This window comes from Camelus bactrianus, chromosome 6, assembly GCF_048773025.1.
Source record: "Camelus bactrianus isolate YW-2024 breed Bactrian camel chromosome 6, ASM4877302v1, whole genome shotgun sequence".
NCBI lineage: Eukaryota > Metazoa > Chordata > Mammalia > Artiodactyla > Camelidae > Camelus > Camelus bactrianus.
Window position 1 is genome coordinate 3433173 of NC_133544.1, and position 18036 is coordinate 3451208.

The window sequence follows — 18036 nt, forward strand, 5'->3', positions numbered from 1 at the left end:
AAAGGAAGACAACTACAGACCAGCTTCACATAGTAAGTATGGAAAAGAACTCGAACTAAAATTAATAAACTGAACCTGGCACATATAAAAGTGTAATATACTGTGACCATACTGAGGTTTACCCCAGCAATGCAGGGATAGCTCAAAGCCACAAGATCTATCAACACGGCACTTACTACAGCCACATCTTAAGGAGAAAAATCATGTGGCATCTGATAAAAGTCAGCAGTGGTGCTAACACGACACCAACCAGTCAGGGCGGTGCGGGTCAGAGCCGAGCAAAGGTGGTCCGTGCAGCGGCGGCGGCCGAAGCCTCTCACCAGGATGGGAGAAGCCAGGGAGGCCTGCTCTCACCTTCTCACCTGTTTCACTGGTCCTGTCTAACGGTGTAATACAGTGAAAATAACCAGCGCATGCTGGTATAAATATTAGAAGAGTGATAAAAGTGTCTAATTATGAAGGACAGGACTATATACGCAGACTCTAGTAAAAAAGGTACTAAGGCTAACAAGGAAATTTGGTAACAGTGATAGAATAAGAGAACATTAAAAAACCAACCGTTAGATTAGCAAGAACTACTTAGAAGCAGAAATGGAAAAAATATGACCATGTCACAAGAGTGACAAAAACTATAAAGCACTTAGGAATAAATTTACTGCAAAGGTGAAGACTCCCAAGAATATCATAAAATCTTACAGAAAGTCAGGAAACAAGACCTAGAAAAATGAAGGCAATGCTTCCTCTTCCTAGATGGGAAAAGAGTATTAATAAGATCAGTCTTCCCCAAATTAATATGTCTTTAACGTAATTCCAACTGATTCCCACTTTTTCTGGGCTAGCTGAAATTACCGAGTGTGCATCAGACGCTCTGATGCTTCAGAACAGCCGAGAGAGACGCACCAGCGAGAGCAGCGAGGGCCGGCCCGACGGCGTGGAACCCCCCGGCTGTGTGGGTGTGCGACACAGAACCTCCCTCCGACAGGCAGGGGCCAAGCTGCCGCCGGCACGGGCACGAGGGATGGACCTGCGCCACGAAGGCTCAGCGGTAGTTACCGGGAGCCTTTTCCACCCCAGACATTCACGTATTCCGGCCGGGCGCCCTCAGGGCACTGGGAGGGGTGACGGCAGGCAGGTGACCCTCTGCTTGCTCACAGGTGGTCTCCCCACCGCGGGAACGGGGGATGCTGGCGCCAGCAGAGCAGGCCCCTGGTTTGGCCTGAGGCGGTACCCCTAGAACCCGGGGCAGGTGCTCCTCCCCAACAGCGGGAAGGTACAGACCACCTGGGAGGGGAAGACTCCTCAAACACAATTTGGTGTGCGTGTTACCTACACACAAGCTAAACCAAACACAGGCCAGAAGCAAGCTCTGTAAAAGGCAGCGAGAGGAGAGCCTGTGGTCCTGAAGCCCTCATGCCTCCTCGCACCCGCTCTCCCAGCCCCGGGCCGTGCTGGCCGGCACACTGGGCTCTGCCCCGCCGCGGGGAAGGCGCTGGAACACACCGCCCACACCTGCTCCGAGCTCACACGTGACGAGAATTAACTGTAGAGACCCGCTCTCATGAATGTAAGGTGTGCAAAATGTCTGATGTTTCATTACACTCGTCTTACACTTTGGTAAATGTAAAGGTTTTCAGGGGTTCACATTTGATTCTGGGGTCCTTCCTCTTTTCCCCAGATAAGGTTTTATGTACTTCAACCTCAAAATCTCCCAGTGGGACTGAACACCCTCAGGTGGAAAGGGGTGGCTGTGCTGTGTTGGGGGAAATCTGAAGCACAGAGCAGTGCTCCCTGACTAATCTCAAATAGGAACCCTGGGTGGAGGCCACCCCCACAGACTCCTAAGCAGGAGGCCCACGAAAGACTGGTCACAGTCCTGGCTTCTCCGACTCCCGCGAACCCAAGAGGCTCTAACTGCGGTTTTCACAGTTGCTCTACCTGTAGTAACTTCCTTCTGAATTGTTAGAGTGCAGAGACAAAGGAGAGACTAGAATCATGTTAAGAGAAAGCCGGCTAGCGCAATTACAATTAACATGAGAAGATTTAAGTCTTTCCTCTGTTTTTTTTAAAGTGTTTTATGCCTGTGATAGTCTCACGATTACATTTTTATCTTAAATAGCTCTGGAATTTGAAATATTAGTAGGGTAAGTTAGTGGCATTCAATCTAAAAAAAAACTCAACAAAGAAGAAAAAAGAAGCCAACAGAATTTAAATACAGCGAGATAAGAAGGTAGCAAACTATCAAAACATTACTCCTTCCCCCGAAAAGGGCAAACTTGAACTTTTAAAAGACAAATAATAAAAATTACCTTTTAAAGACGGTAGTTTTTGAAGTTCTCTATTATTGCTGGCGCTAAACCTGGAAGAATTTTGCCGTCTGTCTTTCTTCACTACAGGCTGAGGGACTGGCACTTTTATTTTACTAGATACTGCAGACGGGGCAGCAACAAGGCTGTTTTTCCTGCTGGGAATCTGTTTCCAAAATGAAAACAAAAACAAATGAATACGTCAAATGTCAACATATGGTACCTCATAGCACCATTAGAACAGGAAAAAATACACATAAACATAAAAGTTGTACTCTGGGACAGTCCCGCTCATTCTACTGTGAACAACTTAACTCCTTATAGTTGCTGGAGTCCGAGGCTACATCCCACTTCTAGTCGTGCTAGATTCCGACGTATTTCACAGACACACCTAATCTCCTATCTTCTTTCAAACCTCTGAATATCGGGCTGATGTGTATGTGATGACAGTGACCTTCCAGGGATGTTCACACCCTCATTCCTGGGAGCTGTGGATGTTTCCTTACCTGGCAAAAGGGGCTTTGCCCGTGTGATGAGGTTAAGGATCCTGGGCTGTCAGGGGAGCCCCAGGTAATCACACGGGTCTTTGCAAGACAAGAAAAGGCAGTGAGGTGACAAAGAGAGTCAGAGAGACACTGGAAGATGCTACGCGGCTGGAGCACAGAGCAAGGGGCCCTGCTCCACGAGTGCAGGTGGCCCCCGGAAGCCGGGGAAAGGCCAGGACACGGACATTCCTCTTGAGTCTCCAGGAGGAACCAGCCCGGCAGACACCTTAATTTCAGCCCCATTTCAGACTTCTGAGCCCCAGAAGTGTGAGGTAAGGAGTTTGCGCTCTCTCAAGCAGCTCAGTCTGTGGCCGCTTGAGCGGCGGCAACAGGACGCCAGCACAACTGGACGGCTGGTGAGTGACAGCTTCCCCTGAGCCTCAGGAGAGGCTCTTCTTTCCAGCCTCTCTCCCTGCCTTCGACCCCAGGTGCCCCAGCTGAGGAGTCTGATGTTTATCTGAAGGGACAGGAAGCCAAGGAGAGGGTTTGGGTAGGGCGATGACACAAAAAGTGATTTTTCCTCTTTAAAAGGCCCACAGGCTCAGGGTGGCTGGCGACTGTGGGGGGAATGGAAGCCCAAGATGCACAGGAAGGCCTTCCTGGTTGTCCAGATGGGAGTGAAGATGTTCCCCTGGACCCCGGCAGGAAGACAGAGAATCAAATGGAGGCTAGGACAGGGGGACTGGGGTGAGGGCGGACGGAGCCCACAGGTGGGATGGCGAGCCTTGGAGCCCGGCCTCTGCAGAGGGTGGACAGTGGGATGAGTCATCTACACGGGAAGGAAGGAAGCTCAACTGAGAAAGCACTGAGTTGCAGTACCCGTGTGGCCACGCCACACGCGGGAGACGAAGAGCCTGAAGTCCCGCCTCTCCAGTCCCTCCACCCCTCCAGGACAGTTTTGTCTCTGCATCACGCTCCTAGCAACTGAAACTCTCTGTTTTCCTGGTCACTGCCTGTCCCACCCGGCCCTGCATGCAGTGAGACCAGTGAGTGGCCTGTCCCGTCTGTCCTTCAGCCCAGGACCCAGGGCTGGACAGGCGGTGTCCACACAGCTGGCACCCAGGGACTGTCAACCTATCGAATGGTTACCGACATCAAGGAACGAGTGAGTGAGGGCAGGGGGAGAGGAGGCAGGCGAGGGAGGGGAAGAGGGGGATAGCCAGCGACGCAGGACAGGATGAAGGTGGGATGGGGGATCACCCGGGCTGAGGGAACAGAGCCTTCCAGGGAGGAGAAGTGCCCACCCGTCTAACGCCACCAAGGGCAGGGCTCTGCTGGACTCGGCCTTGCGCAGGTCTGGAGGCGGGTGAGGCACAGGGAGGCCCTTGGGCTGAGGATGAAGCAGGAAGACCCGGAGTATCCGTGACTCCTTGGGAAGAAAGGAACGTCGGGGGAAGAAGCAGGTGGAGGTGGGCTCTCTGGCTGGTGGGAGACGAGGGGCCCAAACACGCTGAATGCTGACTGGGAGGCCACAGGGGAGGGAACTGGGCCCACCTGCAGGGACAACAAAGCAGAGGAAGAAAAGGACGGGTCTGACAGGCCAGGGCTGTGCATCCGATGGCCTCCGAGTATGTGTGGGAGGCAAGGCCTGAGGAACTGAGGGCCCAAAGGGGTCGTGGAGCAGCAGAGAAAAGTGAGGGGCCTGGAGAAATGGAGAAGCTCTGAAGACATCTTTCTCTCCAGCTCCAAACATCAGCGGCCACTGGGATGAGTAAATTAGCACTCAAAGGGGGGCACTGCCCACACGGAACTCTCCAGATGTCCCCTGACAGTCCCTGTGACCCCCCCAACCTACCCACAGCCAGCTGTCCCAAGCAGTGTCCAGGTGGGAAGCAGAGTGGGAGCAGCTGTGACCCTCCTCAGTCCCACAGGGCACCCTAGGGCCCTGCTCTCCAGGCAAGGGAACCCAGGCTCGGAGCACAGGGCCATCCCCAGGATCGTGCAGCGAGTGACGGGGCCGGACCTTGCTGGGTCGCTGGACTTTAGACACCACCTCCCTCATCCACACCCGAGCAGTTCTCCTCTCCGGTGTCCTGCAGACCTCTCCGCTTCTGCGACCTTAAGAGGGATGGACCACACTACCATGACTGCATGCCGGAGACTCCGCGACACCAAGTGATGCGCTGCTTATGGACACCCGTTTCTGCATGCCTCTTGAGGTCTTTAAAAGAGCACTTCATCACAGTAATGTGGTGCTGGCATGAGGACAGATATGTAGACACGGGGAACAGAACTGAGAGCCAAGACCACTCAATGGGAAAAGACAGTCTCTTAGACAACACGGTGCTCGGACAACTGGATGACCACATGCAGAAGAGTCAGGCTGGATTCCTACCTCACACATTACAAAAATCAGCTCACAACCTAAACACAAGAGCTAAAACCATAGAACTCATAGAAGAACGCAGAGATAAATATTCATGACCTTGGATTTGATAATGGTTTTTTAGATATAACACCAGGAGCACAAGCAACAAAAGAAAAAAATCTAAGTTGGACTTCATAAAAATTGAAAACTTTCGTGCATCAAAGGACACTATTAAGAAAATGAAAAGACAATCCACAGAATGGAAGAAAATATTTGCAAGTTATACATCTGACAAGGGTCTAGGACCCAGAATATACAGGCAGAGCTCAGAGATACAGGAGATATTACAGGTTCTGCTCCAGACCACTGCAATGACACAGATACCACAATAAAGCGAGTCACGTGAATTGTTTGGTTTCCCAGTGCACATAAAAGTTATGTTTACACTACACTGTAGTCTATTAAGTGTGGAACAGCATTACATTAAAAAATGCACATACCTTAATTAAAAAATACTTACTGCTAAAAGATGCCAACCATCATCTGATAACAAGGGTTCCATAGCTCAACTTTTTAATAAAAAACACTATTGTGCAAAAGTATAACAAAGTGAAGCACAATAAATCGAGGTGTGCCTTGCCTGTGTTAAGAACTCTAGCAATAGAAAAACACTCATTTAAAAAAACGGGCAAAATACCTGAACAGACATTTCTCTGAAGACAAATGGCCAATATGCACATGGAAAGAGGCTCACCATCTTTAGCCATTAGGGAAATGCAAATAAAACCCACAGTGTCCTACTGCTTCACACACACTGGGGTGGTTATAATTAAAAAAAAAAAAAAGGAAAACAAGTGTTAGGGGGCATGTGGAGAAACGAAGACCCTCAGACACTGCTGGTGGGAATGCAAAAGGGCGCAGCTGCTGCGGAAAACAGCCTGGCGATTCCTCAGCAAGTTACACAAAATTACCACACAGCCCATCAAGCCCACTCCCAGGTGTACACCCAAAGGAGCTGAACCAAAAACCTGTACACCAGTATTCAAAGCAGCACCATTCAAAATAACCAAAGATGGGAACAACCCACATGCCCATCAGATGATGAAACAAAATGCAGCAGATCCCAACAACGGGGTATGAAAAGGGAACGACGCACAGATACAAGACACCAGGCGGACCTTGAAAACATCTGCAAAATGAAAGCAGCCAAACTGAAAAGACTATATATTATGTGATTCCGTCTGCATGAAATCACCAGAACAGGAAAATCCACAGGGAGAGATGGCAGATGAGTGGCTGCCGGGCCCGGGGTAGCGGGAAGTGAAAAGTGACAGCCTGATGTCAGGGGTTTCCCTTTGGGGTGAGGAAAACGCTCTGGAACTCCGTGGAGGTGATGGCTGCACCGCACTGTGAGTGTACTAAAGGTCACTAATGGCAAATTTTGTATCATGTACGTTTTACTGCACATGAAAGTGTTTCATCTGTTCCTTTTCAGCTTATTTAGGGAGAACTTCCCCACCTTCGCCCTGCTGTCCCAGGCAGAACCCGGAGTTTGTTCTCCTGTGACCCCACAGACCTCTAAACGGAGCCTGGCACTGGGATGGCGGGTCTCTCTCCAACACAAGACTGGGAGCATTTTGAAAGAGCTTGTCTTTTTAACCATGAACTTGGGTTCACATCAAGAACGGTGCCGGGCACGCAGTAAGGGAGGACCCAGTGCAGAACGACAAATCCAGGCCACAACTGCTTAAACCGGCTCCTGAAGGGCCCTGGCCCCTCCAGGCTGACTGTCCCTTCCAGGGCTGCCTGCGCTCTGGGACGGGAAGGCGGTAATGCTGGCCCAATGGTGAGGGGCAAACAAGGGGCGTGCTTCCTGGTTTAGGGGTTTGGTGTTAACTCACAAAACAACAAATGGATTCTCTGTCTTGTGATTACAAGAAATTTCTGTAAAGAAGAATGACACCATCTAGCTACTTGACTTGGGTAAGACCTCAGACAGACTTACTGCTTCCCTTTCTTGTCTCTCCTGGAATGGAGGCCCTGGATGGTTTTGTTTTCATCTATTTACTCAGCGAGGGGAGAGATGTCCCCAGGATTTACTTCAGGCCTCTTTATTTTTGGCTCAGTGGCGGGAAGTGATCAAACTCAGTATCATTTGTCAAAAGTGCTGCCCTCTGCCTTCCACCGGCAGCCCCTGGAAGTCGGCAGCCCCTAGACATTTCAAAGCGAGTGTGTGCCCCCCACCCCAGCATCTGGGGAAAGCTGCATTTCCAGGTGGGAGCTGGGGCGGGGGGTTCAGGATGATCTGAGACTCACTGAAACCCTGTCGGTGAAGCAGGTGCCGTGCTCTGCCCTTCCCAGGGCTGTGTGGGCTCTCGACGCGGGCCTGTCACCATGGGGCGCTGGGATCCTAGGGCCTTGGCAGTGGGGTCTGGGAGGGCTGGGAGGGGGAGTCTGGAGCCCGTGTCGGGCGCCAGGGTGTGGAGCGGCCCCCCACAGGAAGGTGCAGAGAAGAGGCCCCCAGCTCTTCCATGGCAGCCGTGACCATGGCTGCACCCTGGAAGGTAGACAGAGCAAGACTGCCCGGCCTCCCTCACCCTCGGTGGCTTCCAACATGCAGTGCGACGAGCCTGAAAGTCCCTGTGCCCAGCGGTACCCCAGACCCCAACCTCCTACTGAGCCACACTGCACCCCTACAAGCCCAGAGTGGAAAACAAATCTGGGCAGCAGATATATGGGTGTTTGTTAGATTCTCTGTGTTTTGAGATATTTCATTCAAGCAACAAAACAGGTAACTGGACTTGTGACCAAGCCTCTCTCCTAGAAGTTCTCCCGCATGAGGGACCTCAGGAAACACGCGCCTCCTTCCCTCCACCCGAACACTGTGGTTCTGGACGCTCACAGCTAGAGGCACGCCGTCTGTACTCAGCTGCGCAGGGCCAATCGCTGGTCTCTCAGCAGCTTCAGGACGGTGAATGGGGTCAATAAAAGGAATATCTCCTTCCCGGAGCACAGCCACTGCCGATTTCGGAGAAGAGCCCAGAGATCCACAGGACAGCAAAAGTTCCCAGTCTCTGGCCAAAGGGCTTCTCTCAGTACTGATTCTGATTTGGGTTCCACTAAGCCAGGGGTCTGCAAGCTACGGCCCACGGGCCAAATCTGGCCCCCTGCCCGTTTCTACAAATAAAGTTTTACTGGAACACAGCCAGGCCCATAGACATCCTGTCTACGGCTGCTCACTTGCTACAACAGCAGAATTCAGCAGTTGCGACAGAGACCATGTGGTCCCCAAATCCTAAAATATTTACTAACTACCCGTCACAGAAAAAGTTTCCCCTGTCCTAGGGCCATCAATCCCTGGCTAAGAAGTGAAAATAAAGGAAGAACAGAAGAGATTTTCCGGATTGCGGTCAGCCATGCACTCACATTATCAGCAAAACTCCTGAGCCTCCATTACAAGCGACGGTGAAGGATGGGAAAGTCACACCCTCCAGTCACAATGAGCGCCACCGGGAGTCGCTGCTGCACCTGAGGACAAGAGTGTTCAACAGACGTCTCCAGAGTGGAAAGCAGACAGAGGTGTGGGGCCCACGGAGCAAGACAGAGGCCACCTCCATCTGGAAACCACAAAGAGAGGGAGGCTGGAGGGAGAGGGCAGGCGACCTTCTTCCACTGGGTCCCCAGCAGGCCCAGGACTAGGAAACTCTGGGTACAGTGGCAGCAGGAGAAATATATGCGGCTGAAAAGGAGATTAGTTTTTGGTCTGAACACTGACCTGTCCACAGCCACTGACCGTGTCTGCACAACACCGGGGAATCAGGTGTCTGAGGGAAGAAAGGTATGCGCCAAAGAAACCAGACTGTCTGGGAAAAACCAAGGTGGCAAGTGCTGGAGCCGGCCCTCAGAGCAAAGCCGGCTGCATTCTGGCCTTTAGGGGTCGGCAGCCTCAAGGGCCAGCTCTCAGCGCAGGCCTGAAAAGCAAGCGTGGGCTGACAAGCGCACCGGGAGCAGGCCCGCGGGCACGGGCGCGTCCAGGAGAGCCTCCCGCGGAGACTGTCTCCCTACTCGCAGGCCCTGTACTTGAGTCAGATCGTCTCACTTCCCTGCTTCCATCATCCTTAGAGTGAAAATCCCCAACCCTGCCGATGGCAGCTGAGACCCCGCTGGGCCTGGCCCGCAAGCATCTCTCCAACCTCATCCCTCCAACTCGACACGCTTCACTTCCCTCCAGCCAAATGGCCTTCTGTCTGGAGGACACACCAAGCTCACACCTGACTCAGGGCCTCTGCGCTAGCAACCTACTGGTCTCTGGCATGGGGGCTGCCAGAGCTGGTCTTGCCTCACCAGGGGTGTCTGGAAACGTGTGAGTCCAGTTCTGGTGTGACAAAGAGCCCCAGGGCCACTCCTCTGCCCACTCCTCTGAGACGATCTCACACCAATGCTCCCAGGGCCCCTTAGAAACACGAGTGCACGTAGCACTCACAGAAAGCACAGCGCACACGTGCAGGGGCCCCGCCGTGTCCCGGGCGGCGCTCAGCACACAGCCAGGTGCCCAAGAGCGCGTGAACTTGCGGCAGGGAGGCCGGCAGCGTGCAAGAGAGTGGCCAAGATAAAGGGAGGAAGGCGACCCAGGACAGACAAAGTCCATGGCCGGAGCAGAAAGACCTCCTCCTCCAGACCCGTCCTCCCCGGAATGCTGGTGCTGCCTCCCCTGGGTCTGGGCTATGGGGCACATCAGAGCAGCCCCGGGAGGTCTGTCCCGGGGTGCAGGGCTGAGGGGGGCCAGGTAAAGAGGGAAACACAGACTTTTGAACTGTTTCATTTTTTAACTATGTACGTTTTGATCTCCCCCAAAATAAACATAAAATGTCTAAAAAGAAAGACAGGAGGGACATGAGGTTGCTGCGTCCCTGGAGCCTCTCTGGGCCCACTCCTAGGGGGCGGCGTGGCCTCGTCTGTTCTGGGCATGGGTCTGCAGGAATTGGGCAGGTCTGGGAACAAGTGGTCACTGGGGCCTCCTCCCACCTCACCAATGAATTCCCTTTTCTTCTCACCTTCCTCTTTTCCCTAATTTTATCCACTTCCTTCTTTTTGTGCCAGTCTATATGTCTTCTTTCCCCTTCAATTTAATCTGAAGTTTGATATTTCATATTAAGAAGAGTGATAGCTAACGAAGTTAAGTTAAATGCACTCACGTTAGAATTATTTTGAAAAACACTGCCAGGGTCCAAGGCAGCTTGTCCAACAGAACTTTTCTGTGAAACGGGAGATGCTCTCTAGCTGCTGTCCAATGTGGCTACTGAGCACTTGAAATGCGGAACTGAATTCCTCAACCCAACTTAATTTTCATTCATTTAAACTTAAATAGCCACCTGTGGCTAATGGCTAGCATCTGGGACAGCGCAGGTCCGGCTCAGGGCTGCCAGGTACTTAGATATTCCCGCTGGGAGAAGCTGCTTTAGGTCGGAGCTGACACCCCTTTGCAGCGCTGCTAAAGCTCACCTCTAAAAACACGGATGGTGAAGGAAAATGCAAAGTCCTCAAACTAATAAAGCTTTGTCTCTCCCCCATGGAGAGTGGACCTTCTCGCCTGCTCTCTCACGCCCCCAGGTGGAGAGAACTAGGAAGACACGGTGGCTGGGGCCCGGGAAGCAGCACTTCCCCACAGCGGCTGTTCTCAGATCTGACCAAGAAGCAGCCCCCCGACCCCGAAGCCTGTGCCCACCACAGCACCCAGCCAGAAAAAGCAGGGCCGTCACCGCAGGGCTGGCCAAACCAGAGCACCAGCCCTGACCCTGGCAGGTACCCAGGATCTAAGGAAATACTGAAGACTGTTTATAGCTGCAATCTTTCCGAGGAGGCCTCTCCCTGTGACTCAGGAAAGCACCCTCATGGTGGACGTGGGTGATGGATGTGGCTGCGGGCTGGCTGGCCCAGCTCGCCGCACGCAGGTGGCCCCATCACCGGGCTGGCTCTGGGCCTGCACTCACTCCGCACCTGCGGTACCATGGGGACTCTCTGCTGCCTTCATGAACTGGCAACACTTTAGATTATTGCACATAAGTCGCCTGAAGAGGTCTCTCTAGAATTACACACTGTGAAATGGAGCTTTTTTTTAGGAGGGAGAGGAAGATGACTGATCTTATTTGCTGGCTTTACCCACAACACACCCCCACATTCAGCATGCATTCGGGAGCCCCATAATTTAACGTGACCTCTGTTTGCTTAGATGCTTTAGAATATCCGTCTCTTCCCCCGCAGCTCCCAGGGCTCTGCACAAGGACCTGTGAGAGCCGAGAACCTGGTCCACATTGTCCCACCTGCTCCGCAGGGATGGGGACGGCTGAACAGGGCCAAGTTACTCCCAAGTCCCCTGCGTATCCAGAAGCAAAAGGGGTGACACTTCACAAACAACACAAAAAGGTGCTCAACGAGTAAGGACAACACAAAAAGGTGTTCAACGAGTAAGGTGGGCTGAACGCCTGGAGGCAGAACCACAGACACGGAAGAACCTTGGACAGGAGGGGCTGACCGCAAATTACACTCGGATTGTGACTGCACAGAGTGCCAGCACCCTGACCTCCGTGCTGCCCGAGGGTCAGCCGTACTCTGCTTCAAGCTTTCACAAGGGGAGGGTGTAGCTCACTGTAGAGTGCATGCCTGGCATGCCCAAGGTCCTGGGTTCAGTCCCCACTACCTTTATCTAAGATAAATACAGAAACCTAACTACCTCCCCCTGGCCCCCCACCAAAACAATTTTAAATGTTTTTAAAAAAGTTTTTCAAATGTTGAAAAAAAACTATCACAAAACGTTAGAGAAAGACATAAGGCTATCATCTTCTGCTTTAGTGTAAGGCTATTTATTTGAAATAAATTATACTGAATGAAAATTCTGCATTAAAATTCTCTTAGAGGATCAGAGAGGCAATAAAATAAGCCTCTTAGCAAAGAGAGATTTTTTTTTCTTTCGAGTTGACAGTATCAGGAAAACCAGCAAGCTGACTGGTTTGGAGCTCTGCTCCTTGCTGGGCACTTTTAAAATCCAACAACTACTGCCTCTCGACTCCAGGCCCTAACGTACACGGCAAGTGCAAAGAGGGGTCAGGCTGAGGTGCTGTCCTCAGGCGCCTTCCAGCTCAGGAGGTGAGCCACAGGTAAGTGAAGATATTCTAAGGAGTTGGAAGAGCAAGTCATCACTATTAAATTTAAAAGATGGTAAAAAAAAAATATATATGTTCCAAGATGGTGAGAAAAAGCTTCCCGTAAGTTTCAGAATAAATCAACTCGAGTTGGAGTTAAACAGATGAAAGGATTCGGAGAAGCAGGAGAGGATGGAGAGTGTTCCATAATGGTTCTCAAAGTGGGGTCCCTCAGGCACCTTCTGGGTCTATTGTTTTATTTATTGATTGATTATGTATTATTTATTTACTTATTGCTATACTAAGACACACACTGCCTTTATAACCATCATTATGATGATTTTTCACAGGCTACCAGACGTGATATCAAAAGGGACTGAATGCGGGCACGGACTCTGCTGCTGGGCCAGACGTTGAAGAGATTTGCAAAAACATAGACCTATGCCATTTTTCTCAGTGAATTTTTGTAAATAGTTATTTCTCACAAAAACAATCTATTTATGTGAACACATAATGGGTGTGTTATTATTAGATGATTTAACGAATATTTAAAATTTTCAATTTTAGCTTCTAACATGGAAAATACCACAGAGCTACAGTCCACCTAAGTGAAAGCCCTCTGAGACCCAGGACTTTCTCAGAGCGCAGAGCAGTGCTGATGTCCCTTCTGTGCTAAAGGGACCACTTCGCTCACAACGTGTGCAGGTGTGATTCGCGAGCAGACACACCTGCTTTGTGGAGGGTCTTTCTAGAGTAGCGGTCGCTCTGCCCTCCAGGAGACACTGGGTGGCGCCGAGGCACTTGTGGTTGTTACCACTGGTGGGGATGGGAAGCTACCACACCAGTGGGGAAGGCCAAGGATGCGGGGAACCCAAGGCAGCCCCACAGCAGGCACCTGGCTCCACACGTCCCTGGTGCCGAGGGTGCGCTGCCCGCTCAGGGTAGTGGGTCTCAGGTGGGAGGCACTCAGGGTCTATCGGGCATCAAGCCTGTAACAGGACAGGAGTGGGCGCCGGCGAGGGGACAGCTCAGAACAACCACCTGCCACCTCACTCCCCCACCCGGAGGGCAGTGAACTCAGGGCACCTCCTAACCTCAAGACCCTTCTCTTTGCAGAGCCTCCATCCTTCCTAAATTTACACTGGGGCTCTAAGCAAAGACAATGCGCTGTGACTGGGAAGAATGGCAGTTAAAAGCAGGAAATTCCATTTCCTACATAATAATTACACATGAATTTCAAAAAAGTTTTAAGTGCTATTCCTCTGAGTCCTCTCTGAGTTTCACTGAGTCCAGTTTAGGGTTGCACTGGAAAAAGTCGAGAAGAGAGTGATGACAGTGTAGCACGGGAGGCCCCAGGGGAAGGGTTCAGCCTACAGACAGCAGCTTTGCTGTTTTGGGGAGGGGAATCGGGGACTTTCTCCTCAGAAGGGGGCAATCATGGCTGCCTCCCCAGAAAACAGGCACCAACAAAACCACTGCCAGTGTCCTCCTCCAACTTACTCAGGTGAAAACTCCGCTACAGTCAAGTGACTAGAAGGCCAAAAAATTTTTCCTGTAAAGGTAACTTTCATAAAAACATGTGAGGGGTGTTATTGTTATTATTAGATGAATTAATAAATATTTCCAAAATTTCAGTTTTACTTTCTAAAACACGACTCCACCACCTACACCTCTGGGACCACAGCAAGCCTGGCTCTCCGTCTCCGGAGCCCCGGGGGAGAGGGCAGGGGAACGTAAAGGGACAGATTATCAAGAGAAAGAAAAGTTATTACTAAAGGTGGACGGTGTCAAAATCAGCCGAGTTGGAGAGAGGTTGATCAGCTTTCCTTTCAGCAACAGATGTTACGTAAGAGTTGCTGTAGGGACTTTCAAACAAAACTACACTGAAGCAGGAGAAGTAAGACACACAACTGGAGAACAACACTCCAACAGCCTTTAATGTGCTTAAAACAAAAAACTGCTTTAGACAAAGCATTAGCACTTTTAAAAACATAACTGTGGACACAGCACATAAATTAAAACAACAATAACAAAAAACATGACGGCATGTCCGACCCTCCTAAACGGACTTCAGCAATCACTGAGCGATGTACTAAGGTTCTAAATGTTCACCCAATGAGCCCAGCTACGTTTCTACAGAGTTGCACGTTGCACGGAGAACAGCTGCTCAGAGATGTGACCACCTCCACAGTTCTCTCACTTCCAGTTACCGTGAGCCCATCGGCAGCCTCACTCCTTAAAATGTGCTATGAAATAAATCAGCAGGAAGTACTGGGTGGAAACCCGGATTCCCAGGACACTTGTGGATAAGCAAGTCAAATTTAAACATTCCATTTGAAACAGAAGTGAAGAAAAGAAAGATGTATTAATGCACATTGTTCAAGAAGCAGAAATTTCTGCTAAAAGACGAAAGCTGCATGACAGCAGTTTGACTCTGGTTATATTCTGCTACGTGGAAGGGTACACCCTGCCATCCACCTTGCAAGGAAAGCTCCTTCCAAGGGGATCGTGCCTAATCTATCCCATATAGTCAAAAATGGCCAAATTCGAAACTCCCTGGGTCATTGCAGAGATGCGGGAACAGGGCCACAGAAGTTAGGGGCCATCGTGCAGGGCAATCAGGGGTCAGCATTTTATTAGCCACCCGCCTGGCTGGAGCACTTTCCCCCTAATCACTCTATCCGCTACTGCAGGGCTTCATCCTCTTGTTAAAAACCCATGCCATCAAACGTTCCCTTGTTCTAGCCACAAAGTGGTCTGCAACATGGGCCACCTGCTCTGTTCTCTTCCATGAGGCCAGATTATTGCCGGCCAGGACTTTTGTACAAGGACTTCCCCACATGTGAAGTGGTGTATGAAGGGCAGGCCAGGTTCTTTAAGGTTTTCTCTGCTGGGAATACTCCCCAAACCTGGCTGCTCGGCCCTGGACAAGCACCTGCTCGGCCCCTCTCTCAGGCCCCAGATGTGCTGTCTTCACACAGGTGCCTCCCAAGTGTCACCTAAGCCGATGCTGTCTGGGATGGTGACGTGACATCAGGAAGGTCTAAAAAGCAGCAGGTGAACTGCAGACCTATTTGAATGGTTCAGGTGAACACATTCAAGTTTGGAGTGATGTCGGCAGACAGGTGAGGAGGAGACTGGGTCTAGTAGTTTAGTTCACTTGCCTGACTCAAGCGTGTTCGGTGAGTGAGTGGGACTAGAAGTGAAGAAGGGAGAGGAAGACCAAGGGGAGAGAGACAACAATGGAGAAGCAAGGATGAACTCAAAGTTCAGAGGGACGGAGTGTCTTGATCTGTGCTCCTGCAAAATGATTCACACAGAGACCTGCCAAGGGCCATGCTTAATATGCCATGTTGCCCCTGGGACCCTTAGGAGGACGGGGTAAGAGGCCCAACATGGCAGTGGTAATTTCAAGCTCCGTAGCTCCAGCTCCTAGACAGTAACGCTAGAATAAACACAGAAAGACAAGCGGGGCGTCACACTCAGACGCTGCAGGCCACCCTTCAAGAGTCTTACGCAACTGACAGTCTAAGACCCCAATCCACCTGAAACACACATTTACTCATTAGTGGCTGTGGTATCTTTTGAGTTGACAGATTTTTTTCAGTTCAAACGTAACATTACCCATCCTTACAGCCAGCCAGGTTCTTGCCCCTAAAACAGGAATAAACGAACCATACACCTTAATTTTGTTGTGTGTGTGACACTAATGGTGAGAGGCTGGGGGCGCACTGGGAAGTCTTAGCAGTTTTAAGGAAAGATCAATAAACCAAAAAAAAAAAAAAAAAAAAGAAAGAAAAGGTACACATTTGCACAGTGACTAAATTTCATTTAAATCAATTTAGTCAAAAGAGTGACACAGAAATAAGCAAATCAACTGCAAGATGCCACAGTAAATCTTGATTGTCTGCTACAAAGAAAGGGCAGGGCAAGGCTGGCACAAAAGTATTCATATTTAAGGAACCTTTCGGATTTCTGCTTTTTGCTTCGGGGAGGGCAACAGATCTGCTGGAATAAACCACCTGCTGAAGAGGAGGGAGGCTTAGGATGTACCAAATGATAAGGAAAAGATAACCTGGGGCTAAAAAAAAAATCAGGCAACTGCAGATAACGGCCTTTAAACTTATTTCCCAGATGAAACTGAATGAACTCTATTCTAATTTGGCTTACAGGAAAAGGTCTGACACTTGAAAATTACTGTCATCTGTGATAAGACCAGGGACCTCAATGATCTAGCTATGGAGAACTACGACACCGAATCCAGCAGTTTCTCTGCCACCATCGATTTGATAAAGGGCCTATTAGCTCTGCCTGGGTCCATGCAGCTCCCGGACCCTTAGCCTGAGATGCTCCAGGTCAAGAACTAGGCACAAGGGACAAAAGGCAGAGTCTAGTCCTGGCTCCACAAATGCTCTCAAAACACAATGCCTCCAGGTAGACACAACCCTCATGAAGCATTCCAGCTGTTCCTCGGTGAATCCAAGTCAAGAAGCAAAAGAAGTCAGAACTGGCCAATGCACATAGAGGGGGAAAAAAAGGTGAAAGAGGCTAGAAGATTGCATAAAAATACCAAAACTAGATAAACCAAAATCTACCAACACTATGGGGGAAGAGTCTTAGGTGATCAGACATCAACAGAGAAAAGGAGCCAGCGCAGGGTACCAGCAGCAAAGGCTGCACCCAGGAAAGCAAGGGTGATCGGAGGAGGGCGATGCAGACGGACCTGGCAGCCTGCAAAGGAAGGGGGAGGTGGGAAAGCGAAAAGGAACTTGAACAACTCACTCCAGTTGGAGAGAGCCTGTGAAACTAGTCTTCACAGGAGGGCTGCTAGATTTAAGGGGCGGGGTAGGGGTGAGGCTGGGGAGAGGGATGATGTACTTGAAAATACCAGCTACCCAGACAGGCACAACTCTTGCAAAAACATTCATATTGCCCCAAAGATGAATAATGAACACCTAAAGAAGTAAAATGGAGAGTTATACAAGACACTAGGGGAAAAAAATCTCATAGAAACATTTTAGAAGACCGCAGGTTTTCTCACCCTCCATTAAAAGGGATTCATGAAGGGGAGGGTGTAGCTCAAGTAGGAGAGCGCATGCTTAGCCTGCACAAGGTCCTGGGTTCAATCCCCAGTACCCCCTCTAAAAATAAACCTAATTACCTCCCCCAGCACCTCCCTACCCCCAAAATTAAAAGGTGTTCATGAAAAAATGGAAAGTGAATATTTAGTAAGAGTTACCTCTGATTCTATTATGTCTTGTCCTTCTTTTGAACTTTTCCCACTTTTCCCTGCTTTGGGTGATTCCTGGGAAAGATCAAGCAAAATCAAATAGGCTTCTCAATTTTTGACTGCTAAACATCAGATAAACCAAAATGCAGTTTTTAAATTACGGATACAATTTAACTATGACTTTTGACAGTCGTAATCAATACCATTAAAAAATTCTACATCACATTGTTTAGTTAGAGGAACGATATTGTGATGTGACGCCCCACCCACCCGATTCAGAACCTCGTTTTCTTCGTCTGCATTATTTGACGTTGAAAACTTTAAGCAGAAACAGGTACACCCACATTTATACAGCGCTCTTGGCATTTCGAAAGATCCACATACGTGCCTTTTTTCCTTCCCATCCTAAACCCTGTGAGAGAGGATTTCTGGGGAGGTTCTGAGACGCTACAGAGCTCCACCTGAAGCAAAAAATATCCCCGCGCTCCCCCTCAATGCAAACGCAGCGCAC

General features: G+C 50.2%; 1 protein-coding gene across 4 annotated transcripts in view; it reads right to left on the bottom strand.

Annotated features, from left to right (window-relative positions):
* Positions 1 to 18036, bottom strand: part of PPP2R5C (protein phosphatase 2 regulatory subunit B'gamma) — a 120386-nt gene that overhangs the window by 101609 nt on the left and 741 nt on the right. For 3 of the 4 annotated variants that reach the window (XM_074365022.1, XM_074365020.1, XM_074365018.1), the window contains exons 2-3: positions 17535 to 17600; positions 2307 to 2469 (exon numbers count right to left, since the gene is read on the bottom strand). In XM_074365022.1, coding sequence (XP_074221123.1) covers positions 2307 to 2469; positions 17535 to 17600 — 229 coding nt within the window. The remainder of the gene's footprint in view (positions 1 to 2306; positions 2470 to 17534; positions 17601 to 18036) is intronic. The other variant, XM_074365019.1, reaches the window with a different exon arrangement.